This window comes from Fulmarus glacialis, unplaced genomic scaffold (assembly GCF_000690835.1).
Source record: "Fulmarus glacialis isolate BGI_N327 unplaced genomic scaffold, ASM69083v1 scaffold12010, whole genome shotgun sequence".
NCBI classification, from domain to species: Eukaryota; Metazoa; Chordata; class Aves; order Procellariiformes; family Procellariidae; genus Fulmarus; species Fulmarus glacialis.
The window spans coordinates 21,989-34,747 of NW_009185840.1; the positions used below are offsets into that span (position 1 = coordinate 21,989).

The 12,759-nt window shown below is 46.6% G+C and overlaps 1 protein-coding gene across 1 annotated transcript in view; it reads left to right on the forward strand.

Moving 5' to 3' along the window:
• FRMD1 (FERM domain containing 1) overlaps positions 1 to 11,839 on the forward strand; it is a gene marked incomplete at its 3' end in the record, with an annotated part of 24,316 nt that extends 12,477 nt beyond the window's left edge. The window contains exons 3-9 of the mRNA XM_009580624.1: positions 2,680 to 2,759; positions 4,881 to 4,957; positions 6,610 to 6,796; positions 9,172 to 9,327; positions 11,133 to 11,198; positions 11,406 to 11,474; positions 11,665 to 11,839. Coding sequence (XP_009578919.1) covers positions 2,680 to 2,759; positions 4,881 to 4,957; positions 6,610 to 6,796; positions 9,172 to 9,327; positions 11,133 to 11,198; positions 11,406 to 11,474; positions 11,665 to 11,839 — 810 coding nt within the window. The remainder of the gene's footprint in view (positions 1 to 2,679; positions 2,760 to 4,880; positions 4,958 to 6,609; positions 6,797 to 9,171; positions 9,328 to 11,132; positions 11,199 to 11,405; positions 11,475 to 11,664) is intronic.
• Positions 11,840 to 12,759: the final 920 nt, after the last annotated feature.

The following is a 12,759-nucleotide window of genomic DNA, read 5'->3' on the forward strand; positions in this document are numbered from 1 at the left end:
GGAGGACGGGGAGGATGCTGGGCTGGGCTGGGGAGGGGCGGGACCCCCAGGGAGAGCTGATACATCAGGGTGTCCTCCTCCTTCAGCCTGGCTTATTCTTGGGGTTTATATGCACCTCTCAGTAGGCATGATAATGACCTGGAGTCCTCAGGCTTGGCATCTGGGCCCTCTCAGAGTCCTCTCTCTAACCTAATTAACATGACAGAGATAAATAGGGGCTGTGGGGTGTGGGTAACAAATGGCTTTACTACAGTGGAACTGCTCTGTCATCCTTTTCCCCCTTCTGTCCCAGTATCCGTGTGTGATGGGATGGCTCAGGATATATCACCACACTTGCTGTTGCCATCTTTCCATCGTGGCTGAGGAATAATTCACGTATTTCCCTAAATGCCTCTGGGCACCGGATCATTCCTGAGCGAAAAGGGAAGACTGACCCCACAGCTTGTTACAGCTGTGCAGGTTCCCTACCCTCTTTACAAGATGGCAGTGAAGACCATGGTGCTGGCAGAACCGGTACAGGCTTTGCCCAACGCTGCTGTGCCATCAGGAGCAGCCCCAGTCCCACTGCGGGAGCCTGTAGTGGAGCGAGCACCCTGCCCTGGGACCGCTGAAGCCCAGAGAGGGGCTGGGACTGGGTGCTGTGCTCGTTTTATCTCACTCCTTTCGTTTGCTGTGCAATTGCTTCCTAAATAAGCTTTTATTTACTTTTTAAGCAAAGCTTTACAGAGAGACGCTTATCAGCTTGGCCGCTGACAAGGGACAGAGACAAGTCCAAGAGATGGACCAAACCCATCTCTCTCACTGACTAGGACTTCTATCAACCTTTTCAAGGCAGCGTTATCTGATCTTGAGGGACTTAGAGGAGCAAGGGCTGGGGCCAGCATAGCCCTCCAGCCGCCCTATCTTACAGGCATAAGTGAAGAGGCAGGTTCAAGATGCAGTCTCTGTGATGCTAAAACCTCTTCCTCTCCTTGTCAAAAATAGCAAAACAACTTGTATAGTGCCTTGCGTGCTACAGCACTTAAATTCCCATCACTAAAATTTTCAGGATTTCTGTACAGCAGTTTCAACAGTGCTGTTAAATACTGTGTTGTATACGTATGTGACAAGTCAAGCAACGTGGTAAACAGAAGTGTAATTATATTAAAATTACAGCTGCAATCAGTACAATGCAAGAAGGACCATAGAGATGGAAACAGGACTTTTGGGGGATTCTCCTCCTTATTTGTGTCCAGCGTTACTGGTATTTCACACAAGACTTCCTGTTAGTGTAGTGTGTGGACCAATTCTGTCTAGCACCAGGTGTGGTTTCTCTCACTTGAGGTGGGAGCTGAAGGAGATGGTGATAGGGGGTTGTTTTGCTTGCTTACTTCCTTTGCAAGCTTTTAATAAATACTTGCTGTATCTGCCCCTGTAAAGAACTGGAATGCTATGGGAGGATGGCTGCGAGGTAGCTCAGGGTTCCCTTGAATACCTTCTGTAACGCTGGCCTCTGCCAGTCCTTCATCTGCTGTACAGACACGAGTGCAGGCTCTCATTTGGTTGTAAATCTCCATTAGAAAAATTTCACCTCTATTCTCCCCGTCCTTTTTTTTGTTTGACATCAGAAAGCAAAAGCCAAAGCTTGGAAGTCCGAAGTCTGGGCGGGTCTTCAGGAGCAGAAGGTCGTTTTGTGAAAGGTTCTTTTTTTTTCTTCCTATTTTTTTCTTTTTTTCCCTCTTTTTTCCTGCTCCTTTCATGTCTAAGGAACAAGCTCTTCAACTTGGCACTTATGTCACCTGTCAAAACACTTTCCTGGGCAAGACCAAAGAGTAGAGGGACTGGTCAGGTGAATGTGCTTAGCTGGCATTGCTGCTGAAGCCTGAAACACCTGTCAGGTCTTTTTTTGAGAGACTTGAGAAGACTCAGGGAAAAATCTTGTTGTTTGGATTTGATAATTGGTAAGCAGTGTTACAAAACATTGGCTTTGAAAGCAGTACAAAGCTCTTTCAAGACGATGTGCTGTTCAGGCTGTCTCTTGTTCATCCTCACCTGGGTGGAGAGCAAGTCCTGGTCCTTTGAGGCAGGCCAGGTTTCCCTTCCTTTCATTCATATTTTTGCTCTATGAAAGAAATTGGGTGTAAGCAGGAGACGCCAGACCTTCTGAGGAGGGCATTTGGGTTTGGTCCTCCTCCTTCTCACCATTTCAGAGGATCCTGTTCATATGTAGAGGATGAAACCTGTCGAATACCTGATTATCCACTTGCTCATGCCACGTTGGACCATGGTGCTACGTGATGGCAGAGTGGGATTTTGGGTAGGGCTTGCTTGTTTAATAATAATAAAAAACTGAATCTGCTAAACTGATAGTACAACTAGCTTGGCAGGATGATGTTTCCCTTCTGTAAGTGGCTTCTTGCATATAAAGCAAGAATTCTGCATTTCTGGCTAAGGCATTTGGGAAACTTTAGCTCAGCATCACTTGAATCAAAGCATAGCTGACCTTCCTTTCATACTGTCTGGAGCAGCACATGTATTTAAGAGGCTCAGTGCCCTCTCTATTCCCTGCCTTGTCTATTCCCTGGTCTGCTTTGTTTTGAAGTGTATTGCTTGGAAACAACTTATATAGTCATCTAAGTATTTCATGTATAAGAATTTCTAATTTTTTAACATTAAATGCTTTTTCCTCCTGTCTTTCAGATAATGAATATGTTTTTATAGACCTGGAGCAGAAGCTTAGCAAATACTTTTCAAAGGAATGGAAGAAAGAGACCACCAAAGTAAGACAGATGTTTAATTTTGGAGGCTACTGCTTTGGTATTGGACTAAACAGTAAAATGAAAGCTCTTAAACTAAGGTCCATAAAGCATTTCTTAAAGATGGTCTGCAGAATGCTGTTGAATAGCAAGATGCAGTGACTTGTGCACGGCTGTACGATTAATTAAAAGAGCTAAGACAGTCCCTTACACAACTTTACCTGAGCAATAGTAGCCACATGGTTGCTGCTTAGTTGCTACAGGAGTGGAGAAGGTCAGTTGGTCTGTCTTCCTTTTGAACTTAGCCGAGCCTGTGAAGAGTCTGGAGACCTCATTGTTATCCTTAAGCAGAACAGCCTAAAATGACCTTTTGTGGCTTGAACCTGATATGAGGGAGAGGGCTGGAGCTGTGGCTCTTCCAGAGTACATGCAAAAGGACAGTGGAGCGAGAGAAAGGATATTTCATTCGAGAAGAGTCTTAGTTCTTTAAGGCTAGCCAGCCCTGTCAAGGGAGGGAAAAGCTATATGAAATAAAGACAAGCCTGTGTAATTGTTTAGTGCTGGTCATTCAGACATAATAATGCCTGTTTCTGTGTGTCATTATTAGAGGAGCCGCAGTCTAGAACAAAGTGTAGTATGCAATTACATTCAGATATCTTAATTAGCTCATTATGACTTTTTCCACCTTCCTTAAGGGTTTTCTTCTGCAAAGTAGGCACGCTTGGCATTTCTGCTGCTTAGAGAAGTTTGGAGATGACTAGTGAGGTTCAGGGATCTCTCTTATCCCATACTGCTTCTCCCAAACAAGTGAGGGTTACTTCAAAGACAGCTGCCAGTTGCGCGGAGGGCTGTCTGTCCAGCCAGTGAGGGTTTCCCAAGGCAGGTGTTTCTGGTCACCTCGGGATGGGGTATGCTTTGTGGTTGCTTTGAGGCTGGATTCTTGCAACACTTTTTAAGTCAGGATAAGTGTCAAACCTCTGGTGGGACGTGAGTCATAAAAGGCTGAATGAGTTGCCATTGGCAGTACTAAAGTTTGACAGGAGTTAGGCTATCAGTCTGGGTTAGCAGACAGGGATTTAATTCCTATGAAGAGGTTTCAGGTGGAAAGCCCAGTCCAGCTGATAAAATAGGGTGACTATGAGTAAGTTCCAGAAATAAAATGTAAATATTTGCACGATGATCAAGAAGTTGCTGTCTGCATCAGATGTGCATGGCATGCCACGTGCCTCGTCCCAGTGAGATGGTCTGACCAGCAAAGCCTTGGAACTGCCTGTGTGAGCAAAGTTACCTGGGTAAACATTAAAGAAGCAACTGGCAAAGTAGGAAAGATGAGAGAATGAGCTAATAAGATTAGATGTTCCTTTTTTTTTCCCTTCCATGCTTTTTTTTCCTTTTTTCTCCTGTTTAAACAAGCCTGTAAGTCTGAAAGGTAGGCTGTAGTTAAAACAACAACACAACTCTTGCTGGCTTTCTTCTAACAGTCATCTTCAGAGTGAAGCAGACATCAGTGTCTCCTTTTGGTCTGTGGCTGCGGGAAGGTGTGAATAACTAAAACATTAGCCCTGCCAAACAAAGGGCAAGGAGTTAATATCAGGCTGGTGCGCCTCAGCCTCGGGCAGCAACTGCTGAACGCAGCAGCGCGTGTGTCCCTGCTGAGTGATGTGGTGCGGCGCAGAGATAGCTGGTTACTCCTAGGTGTGCCCTGGAAATGCCGCAGCCGTGCCAGCGTGGCACGCTGCCCTGCCGCCTTGCTGGTGCTTTGAGGGAGGCGGTGTTAAACTTGCTGCGTTCAGCGCTAATGCGTCTGCGGTGCTGCCAGGTGCTGAGCTAGGTAACTCTGGGCCAGGCTCGGCATCCCCGGGCTGCACTGGGACTCTTTTATTGTAACCTGCTTATCCCCCCCGCTCCAAAATCTTCTGCCCTCCCTAGGATGTTTTGCCATTCAGCCTGTCTAAATGTTTTATGATGCCTCATTGTTGTGAGCCTCCGAGACAGTCAGATCCCCCCAAAACTTGCCAAGAGCTAAGAGCAGAAAATTAAAAGCAGTATGGGGAGCGATCTTGGGAGAAGAGAATGTTACCAGACGGGGTAACAGGGATTTTGGATGCTGAATGTTATTTAACTTGTCTTCTGTCTCTGCTCTAGGGAACAGAGAAATTCAGCCCTCCTTTTGTTGCGTTCTTTAGAGTACAATACTATGTAGAAAATGGAAGAGTAATAAGGTAAGTTCCCTTCTGTGGTAGTTACTGAATTATTCACTGTGTTCTTAAAATGCAAGAAAAATAATGTTTCTTTGTCAAGCTTATCTCTGTGAGCTTACAGAAATAAGCTTAAAAACTTCACTTGATTTTTTTTTTTTTTTTTAAAAGACCTTCACAGACTTCCTCACCCAGCCATGAATATTTTCCCCCTGAATCATACTCTTTATTCCTAGGAAAATTGTGACTGCTTTTCCATCTGTGTTTAGAGAGCACATTGAATGACGACAGTATCAAAATATGCTTAACATTCTTCTGTTTGCATCTTTTGGTTGTATGAAAAGCATCAGACGAATTACCAAAAATAGCTATTTATATTTCAGAGCACATGCTAATAATTTTGGATCTGGTTTTTGTATCTGAGCAGTGCTCTATGCAGTCTACTCCTGGAAATGGACTTTTGTAAATGGACAAAAGAAATTACTTCATAAGTTAGTGTGTTGCATTTGTAGTCCATTCACATGGAACATGGGCTGCACTCAAAACACCACCACCCTCACCCACGGTACAGAACAAAGGATGAGGTAGTTAAAAATGAACAACTGACAGAGTTAATTTGCATCAGCACTTCTGGCGTGGCTGTGACCCTGGGGCAAGCCAAGAGCTGGGATCTTTTAGGTGGATTAAAATCTTTACCAAATTTTTGGCATTTATTCTCATCTTGAACAAAGCTTGGTGGTTTTTTCTCTCTCCATAGTCTTTCATTTTGGATACAGGGGAGTTTTTCTTCTGGAGTCTGTTTGGCTGTTAAGTGTTTTGTATTTAGTTTTGCTTTTAGGTACAAAGAGAGATAGCATATCATTCTACCACCCCCGATGCACATATCCTTTAGCATCACAAGCAACTTTCTCTTGCGCTAGTAATTTAATTGGAGAGGTTTGTGGAGCCGTGCAGAGGTAGTTACGTGGCCCCTTCGAACTATACACACACACACTTTTATGAGCAGACTGTAGTGTCCAGCACCTCATCTATACGTACATGTCAGCAGCCTGCTTCCCATGAGCTTTTACAGTGGGGGGCGTGTGGGTTATCAGTGCTACGCGATAGTTATGCCTTATCAGACTATCCCTGTTTAGCAGCTTGAGGAAGAAGACAAAAAACAAGCCCAAGGCTCCTGTGTCTTTTGATCTACCTTGCAGGGAATTAGCTGTTGAAAAGTACCTTGAGCCTAAGGCAAGGTGAAATGAAAAAGCAGTGCCAGGTTTAGAGGGGAAAGGAGGACAGGTGTGCAAGAAACAGGACTGGGATTCAAGGGAGTCGACTCTCCTGACTGCTACAGGCTTTCCAGAGAAGCAGAAGTGCTTGATGTAGTCAGTCTCCAAAACAGGTGTGACATGATTTTTCTTTCATCTGCCTTCTGCCCTAACTTCTTAGATCTCATGCTCCTCAAGATACAAGCTACCATTTCCCATGTTTGTACAACACTCAGTGGGAGAAGACCTTGATCTTGGCTTGGTACTCCCTACACACACATAACTGTATCAGGGTGGCATTGGCACACATCAGGGATGTCAAAGTTTAATCCCTACTCTCAGAAGGAAGATGTGTTTGAGGGGCCTTACCCAAGCCCAAACTTTCTTTTCTTCTTCAAGTCAATTTGCCTTTGTGTCTTGCAGTGATAAGGTGGCACGGCAACTCTACTACTGCCATCTCAAAGAGCAAGTACTTATGTCTCGGTGCAACCACAAAGAAGAAATCTACTTCTTGCTGGCTGCCTACAGCTTACAGGCAGACTTGGGCAACTACAAGGAGAAGGTCCATGCTGGCAAATATTTTGAACCTCAGGCTTATTTCCCACAATGGGTAAGTTTCGGGGGATATTTCTGTCAACAGATTGCACATGCAGCAGGAGCTATGTCAAGGTGGTACCTAACTGCAGCCACGCAACTTCCCTAGCTCCCACTGCAATGATCAGGCAGAGTGGTAGAACGTCACCCTGAATTTCCCTCAGGAGATCTCTCTCTTTCCACTGGATGTAGGTGCCCTTTCCTCCTGGGCTCACTCATCAGTGAGGTGGGTGGTGTGTACCCTTCCTTGGTGAGGGAATGTGTTGGTGTCAAATGAATAACTCCGACAGTGCAGTTGTCTTTGTTTAATTCTTCTATGGCTTAAAGGGTTGTGTGTTTGCAGTGGTACATCAGCAATATCTGCACAACCTAAGCTCTACAGAAAACCTCAGTGCCGTGAAGCCAGGTCCATTGCCCTTTGTTCCTATCTCTGTAATGCTTACCTCTTGGATGGGTAGACCCAAACCCTAAGGGGTAGTACTGCTGTGCAGTGCCTCTGGTGCTTGCTTTGTCATTAACCTCTCAACTGCAGTAAGAGAAAAGGGAAGGGCCTGGAAATGGGTTTGCATGTTTGTTTATAAGCATGTGTACATGGGCTTGTGCCCTTCAAGACTTACAAATAGCTTAGAAAGCCAAGAGTTGGTTTGGTTGTCAAATGAAGGCTAATTAGCTAAGACTCTGTCAGAGCTGGTTACCTGCAGAGAGTTCTCCTTATGTGGTGAAATGTCAAGAAAACTGCTGATAAACACTTTAGCGTCCATAAAAATAGAAAGTGAAGCTAGCTCTGATAGTCGGCTGCTTGTTCCTAGGCGTGTCGTATCTCCCCTGAAAAGTGGCACTGTCCCCTGCTTTGGGGGAGAAGGTTCAGAGCAGTGACGGGTTGCGTCAGGGAGGCAAGGCTGGTAGAGTCTCCTTTATGCACGAGTCCCAGCCTGCCTGCCTTGCTGTGCAGAAATGCACCTTTCTCCCAGGCAACAGGCCTTCATCCCATGCCGTTCCTTGCTACGGGGCACCTGGCAGGAGGTGGCTAACAAAGGGCTGGAAAAGGTGGGTCTCATGCGTGCCGTTTCTGGGGCAGTTAAAAGTCTTATCACAGACTATTGCTCATTTGGCAAACATTGCAAAGGCCAAGGCAAAGCCTGGCTCACCTGCGCTGAGCCACAACCCCGAGCAAGTATGTGGGTGATTTATTACATCATTACAAAGAGCAAAATCTGGCAGACACGGGGACGCTTCTCTCCCTGCCCCCGGGCTCCCGTGGGGAGATACTGAGCAATGATCTCCTCCAACACGATCTCTTCCTCCAACACGTGCTTGAGATCATTTGGCCGAGGGCTGCCCCAAGCCTCGTGCTAGCAAGGAGAGGTGGTGCTGCCCCGGGGTGATCAACCCGGCTTTGAACTGCGGAGCTGGCGCATCTCTTTCTGCTGACATGGCGCATGACACGGCATCGATGTTGTCCTTCGCTGAGCCCAGCCTTCCTCGTGGGAGGGCAACTAATCTGGTAAGGCGTGCAGAGGAGGGCAGAGGTGTTACAGAACAGCGTAAATGAGGGGCTTAATATGAAATGTAAGTGGGAACTGGGCGATGATGGGGTCTGGTTGTTTTGAGCCAGGGCAGGTTGTTCCAGGCAGGATGTTCTTGGGCACCTGGTGGGATCTAGTTTTCAATGCTGCCAGTGGTGGGGGATTTTGTGAAGTGAATTCAGCCAACACCCCTCTTATCTGTCACTGCTGCTCGTAGCCTGGAAGGGCCAGTCTGGCACAGGAGGGGGCTCGGCTGCCCCGTAGCCTTGTACGGCAAGGGCATGTGGGCAAGCATGGGAAGTGGGCACTCATGGGACAAGACCAAAAGGCCCAGTGTGGGTTTTTCTACTGCTTAGCAAAGTCATGTGCCTGCCAACCACTCCTGACAGATTAAAAAATACCTTGAGATAGTGTTATCCACCCCTTTGAGGATGGAAATGCTAAATAAGCCTAATGTGTAGTTTCTGGTCTTAAAAGGACCACCTAGCATTTCTGCAATGTTTGGAGATGTTGCTGTCGATTGTGTTGGCATGCAGAGCAGTATTTGTTATCTGCCCATAAGCATTTATGGATGCCAAGAGTTAGGAAAACTAATTCCAGTACTTAAAAATGAAAAGAACTGACACGACTTCTGTATCTTGGTCTGTTATGATTTTGCCATCTAGGATCTGTTTGGAGACATCGGTATCATTTGGGCTGCTTTAAATGCTTATCCTCCAGGGAGGTAGAGGTGAACGTGGACTGACATCTTGAGGGACTGTATGAACCTGTTCCACCTCCAGTCTCTGCTTTGCTGTTGATCACAGCTGCCTCCCGCGGGGATCACTGAAGAGTTGCTGACCTGTTTGTTTTCCTTGTGGTTTAGATAATTGCGAAGAGGGGGAGTGACTACATCTTGAAACATGCCCCAGAGATGCACCGGGAACAGCAAGGGCTGAGCGCTAAGGAAGCGGTGCTAAAGTTCATTAAGGAGTCCTGCCTGCTGGAAGATGTGCCTGTCCACTTCTACAGGCTGCAGAAGGTTAAACAAAGAGCTTCTTATTTTTAACTTCTCTCCCATCATTAATTTTCACATGCTAAGAGAGTTTAGGTCTAGAAATAGGACTAAAGGGAAGTTTTCTGTCACTCACTTAGGTGAGTGAAAGCTGCTTGTGCATTAGGAATGGCTTGGACCTTTTTTCCCAAAGAGATACTCCACTTTGTCAGACTTATAATTAAACTTCTTGGTTGTTTGTGCTCAGCGGGAATTATGTCTGGGAGGTACCTGTGTCCTTTGACCAGATCTAGCATCTCTAGTTACTGGAGAAACATGCATTTTCTGGAGGAAATAAGTTCCAGTTTGGTCTGTAGTCCAGGCTTAGTTTCAGTTCCTCGCAAACCATAGATGCTCTCCCTACCTTTCCTCTGTTCTCTCTGTTTTGATTCTAATACTGTTAATGATGCAGTCATAAGAGTGTTGGTTACATTTGAATGCCATAAGAAATCCATCTGGCAGGACATAATACAATTTATATCTGAAAGCACCAGGGCTGTGAAATTGGTTGTTCTTAATATCCAAATTCCTGTCTGACTTGAACTTATATTTTATGCATTGCTAACTCCTTCGTGTGTTGTTTGACTCACAATGTGCTCTTCTTCCTGCCATGTGACACAGTTGTCTCATCTTGTGATGAGATACCCTCCTCCTAGGTGACACCTGGGTCACAGATTGAGTGCACAAGGGTGCCAGGTGAAGGTGTCGATGCGCTGGCTGCCCTGAGATTTCAAAAGCAGTCACTTTTGCCTTACACACTCCTCATGGCTACTACTGAGGTTGGGAACTCCGAAAGAAAACACAGCACTAAGCCCCGTATCTCTCCTCCAGACCAATACTGATTTACGAAGCTCTTTGCCTTTAGGAGGCAGAAAGCATTTCTTAGTGACTTTAAACTGGAGACACGGATGGTAGCAGAGGCAAAGGGTGAGGTAATGTGATGGCGTACGGCTTGCATCTTGACAAGCCAGATGAGGAGAGAAAGTTTTGATGTAAAGTTTGAGCTCTGTCAGCCCATAAATTTTTACCCAAAAATTTTCTTCCTCCTGCTCCTCCTAGCAAGAAAAGTATGTATTCCCCTCCCTAACTCGGCCATGCCAGGAAAGACTGAAAGAACTAGTTTATGATATTTTTTTGGCCTTCAAGCGAAGGAATCTCATTAGAGACCGAGTATGTCATACCAAGATACAGCATGAGGAAAAACAAGGCAGTATTCCAACCCAGCCGCAAACATTTAAAATCACCTGCTCCCAACACTGAGCTCAAAAGGTTAGAAGGAAAGTCCCTGTAACTCTGGGCATTGATTAGCTCCCTCCCTGGCCAAGGGACACCTAAGGTCCAGCAAGTCCCTGGCTGGGAACAGCAGTGCCGTGGCAAGGAGAAGGGGAGAGGCGTCCCTTCGGTTTCAGGCTGTCTGTCACCTGGAGAGAGTGAGTGGTGCATGTTCACGGGGACAGCAGAGATGGCGCGTGTCAGTATGAGAGGTTACAAGGTATCTCCGAGAGCAGTAATTGTCCATGCCCTCAAATCACTAAAGCTACAGGATTCCCTGTCCAGGGCAGCTAGGTCGTTTGCTGGGGAAATGCTTGAGACGCCCAGCATGAGGGGATTTTAGGTATAGATATTTCAGGGGTCAACAAGGCAAGGTGCACTTTACAAACACAATAAAAACCAAATGAGCTGATGGCATCTGCCTGATGAGCAGTCCTGCTACCTCTCCTGCAGTAGGTGCCAGAACAAGAGCGTGGTCTTTGTAGATTAACCTTTGACTCCGGGCTCTTCTGTTCTTTTAGGATAAGAAGGAGGATCGCCCGACGGTTATCCTGGGCCTGACCCTGAGAGGAATGCACATCTATCAGGTAACAAACTGCCGTGAAAGCCTTCTGGTGTAGCGTTAACTCTGCCCAGCTTCCCTGTCCTCCCCCTCACTGTGCTCCTCTGCCTCCCCTGCGAGCACCAGGCTCCGCATATCTCAGATTCTTGGTTGTTTGCAAATTCTTTGCACATCGCTGACTCCACCCTGTACCTGCCAGTCCCTGTGTCACTCCGAGTTTGATGTGTTGCAGGAGGTGAATCACGTTCGCCAGCTCCTCTACGACTTTCCCTGGTCGCACATCGGGAAGCTGGCGTTTCTGGTGAGTATGACGGAACGGAGGCCATCTGGCAGCGGGCTGTCAACCTGGGACCTGGCAAAGCTGCCGGCCTGCCCACACTGCCGTGTCAAGTCCTGTCATTTGTACGCACAAGACCACGGCTATCTCTGGTAGCTGTGTGGCTGAAAACATGCTCTTGCTCACTTCACTGGCATCCCTCCTCTTTATGCAGGGGAAAAAATTTGAGATCCAGCCAGATGGTTTGCCCTCTGCACGGAAACTGGTTTACTACACGGGTTGCCCCTTCAGGTCACGGCACTTGCTGCAGCTCCTCAGCAACAGCCACCGGCTCTTTCTGAATATCCAGCCAGTGTTGAAGCAAATCCGAAAACTGGAGGAGGCTGAAGGTACGTGACGGAAGAGCAGGTGACTTTGGTAAGGGGAAGAGTACAGCGTGTTAGGCTCTGCTGTTGCTTCATGGTGGCTGCTCTCTATCTAATTAATGGTGTTTCTGCCTTATCAGGAAGCTGGTGAGAGAAATGGAGGTGTTAGATATGTTTCAGGTCCATTACTGGAAAGTGTTTATGGCTCCCCCATTGCTAGACTGTGATCAGAAAGTGTGTGTGAGAGCAGTAGAGGGGGAACATCTCCCTTTAAGAGGAGATCCTCGCTCTCTGTGCTCCCAATTTGTGCACATTTGACACATGCTTCTGAGTGGAAGTAATTTTGAATAAAAAGCTTTCCATTGGGATGAGATTTTCTTGTGTTCAAGCAGCAGTACAAATTGTGAGCCTGTGTCTTAATTTTTTAGTGCCCTTTACTAAACACCGCACACAATTTAGTCTATAGTGTCCGACAGTTAAGAGCTAGGAGTTGCAGGTGCTAGAAACAACCTGAGAGCAGATCAGGACTCCCAGAATTTGTCTTTTCTGATGGGGTCCCCTCTCCGTGGGAACAGTGATTTGAACTCTGACAGTCCCTGGTATCCTTCCAGGCAAACTTCAGTCATTTCATCACCTCTCAGCTTGCCCCCTTCCATCTTCCAGCTCTGCAAGCTGGGTCTCCTGCAACTTCTCAGCCTGCCTCTCCCCAGTGACTGTTTTTAATGCATTGCATAGGTCATCTTTCAGAGGATTGTGTCCCCTTCCCTCTAGCCTTCTCCTGAATGCTTTTTTTCCCCTACTTCTTTCCTGACTGCTGTTCCCTGCATTCTCCATTCACGCTTTCTCTGTCTTCCCTGAGGTTGTAAGCCTTGTATCGTTACCTTCAAGGTCTGTAGAAGTCAGGCAGCAGTAGCTGGTCCTCTTGTCTGAGGACATAGGCTGAC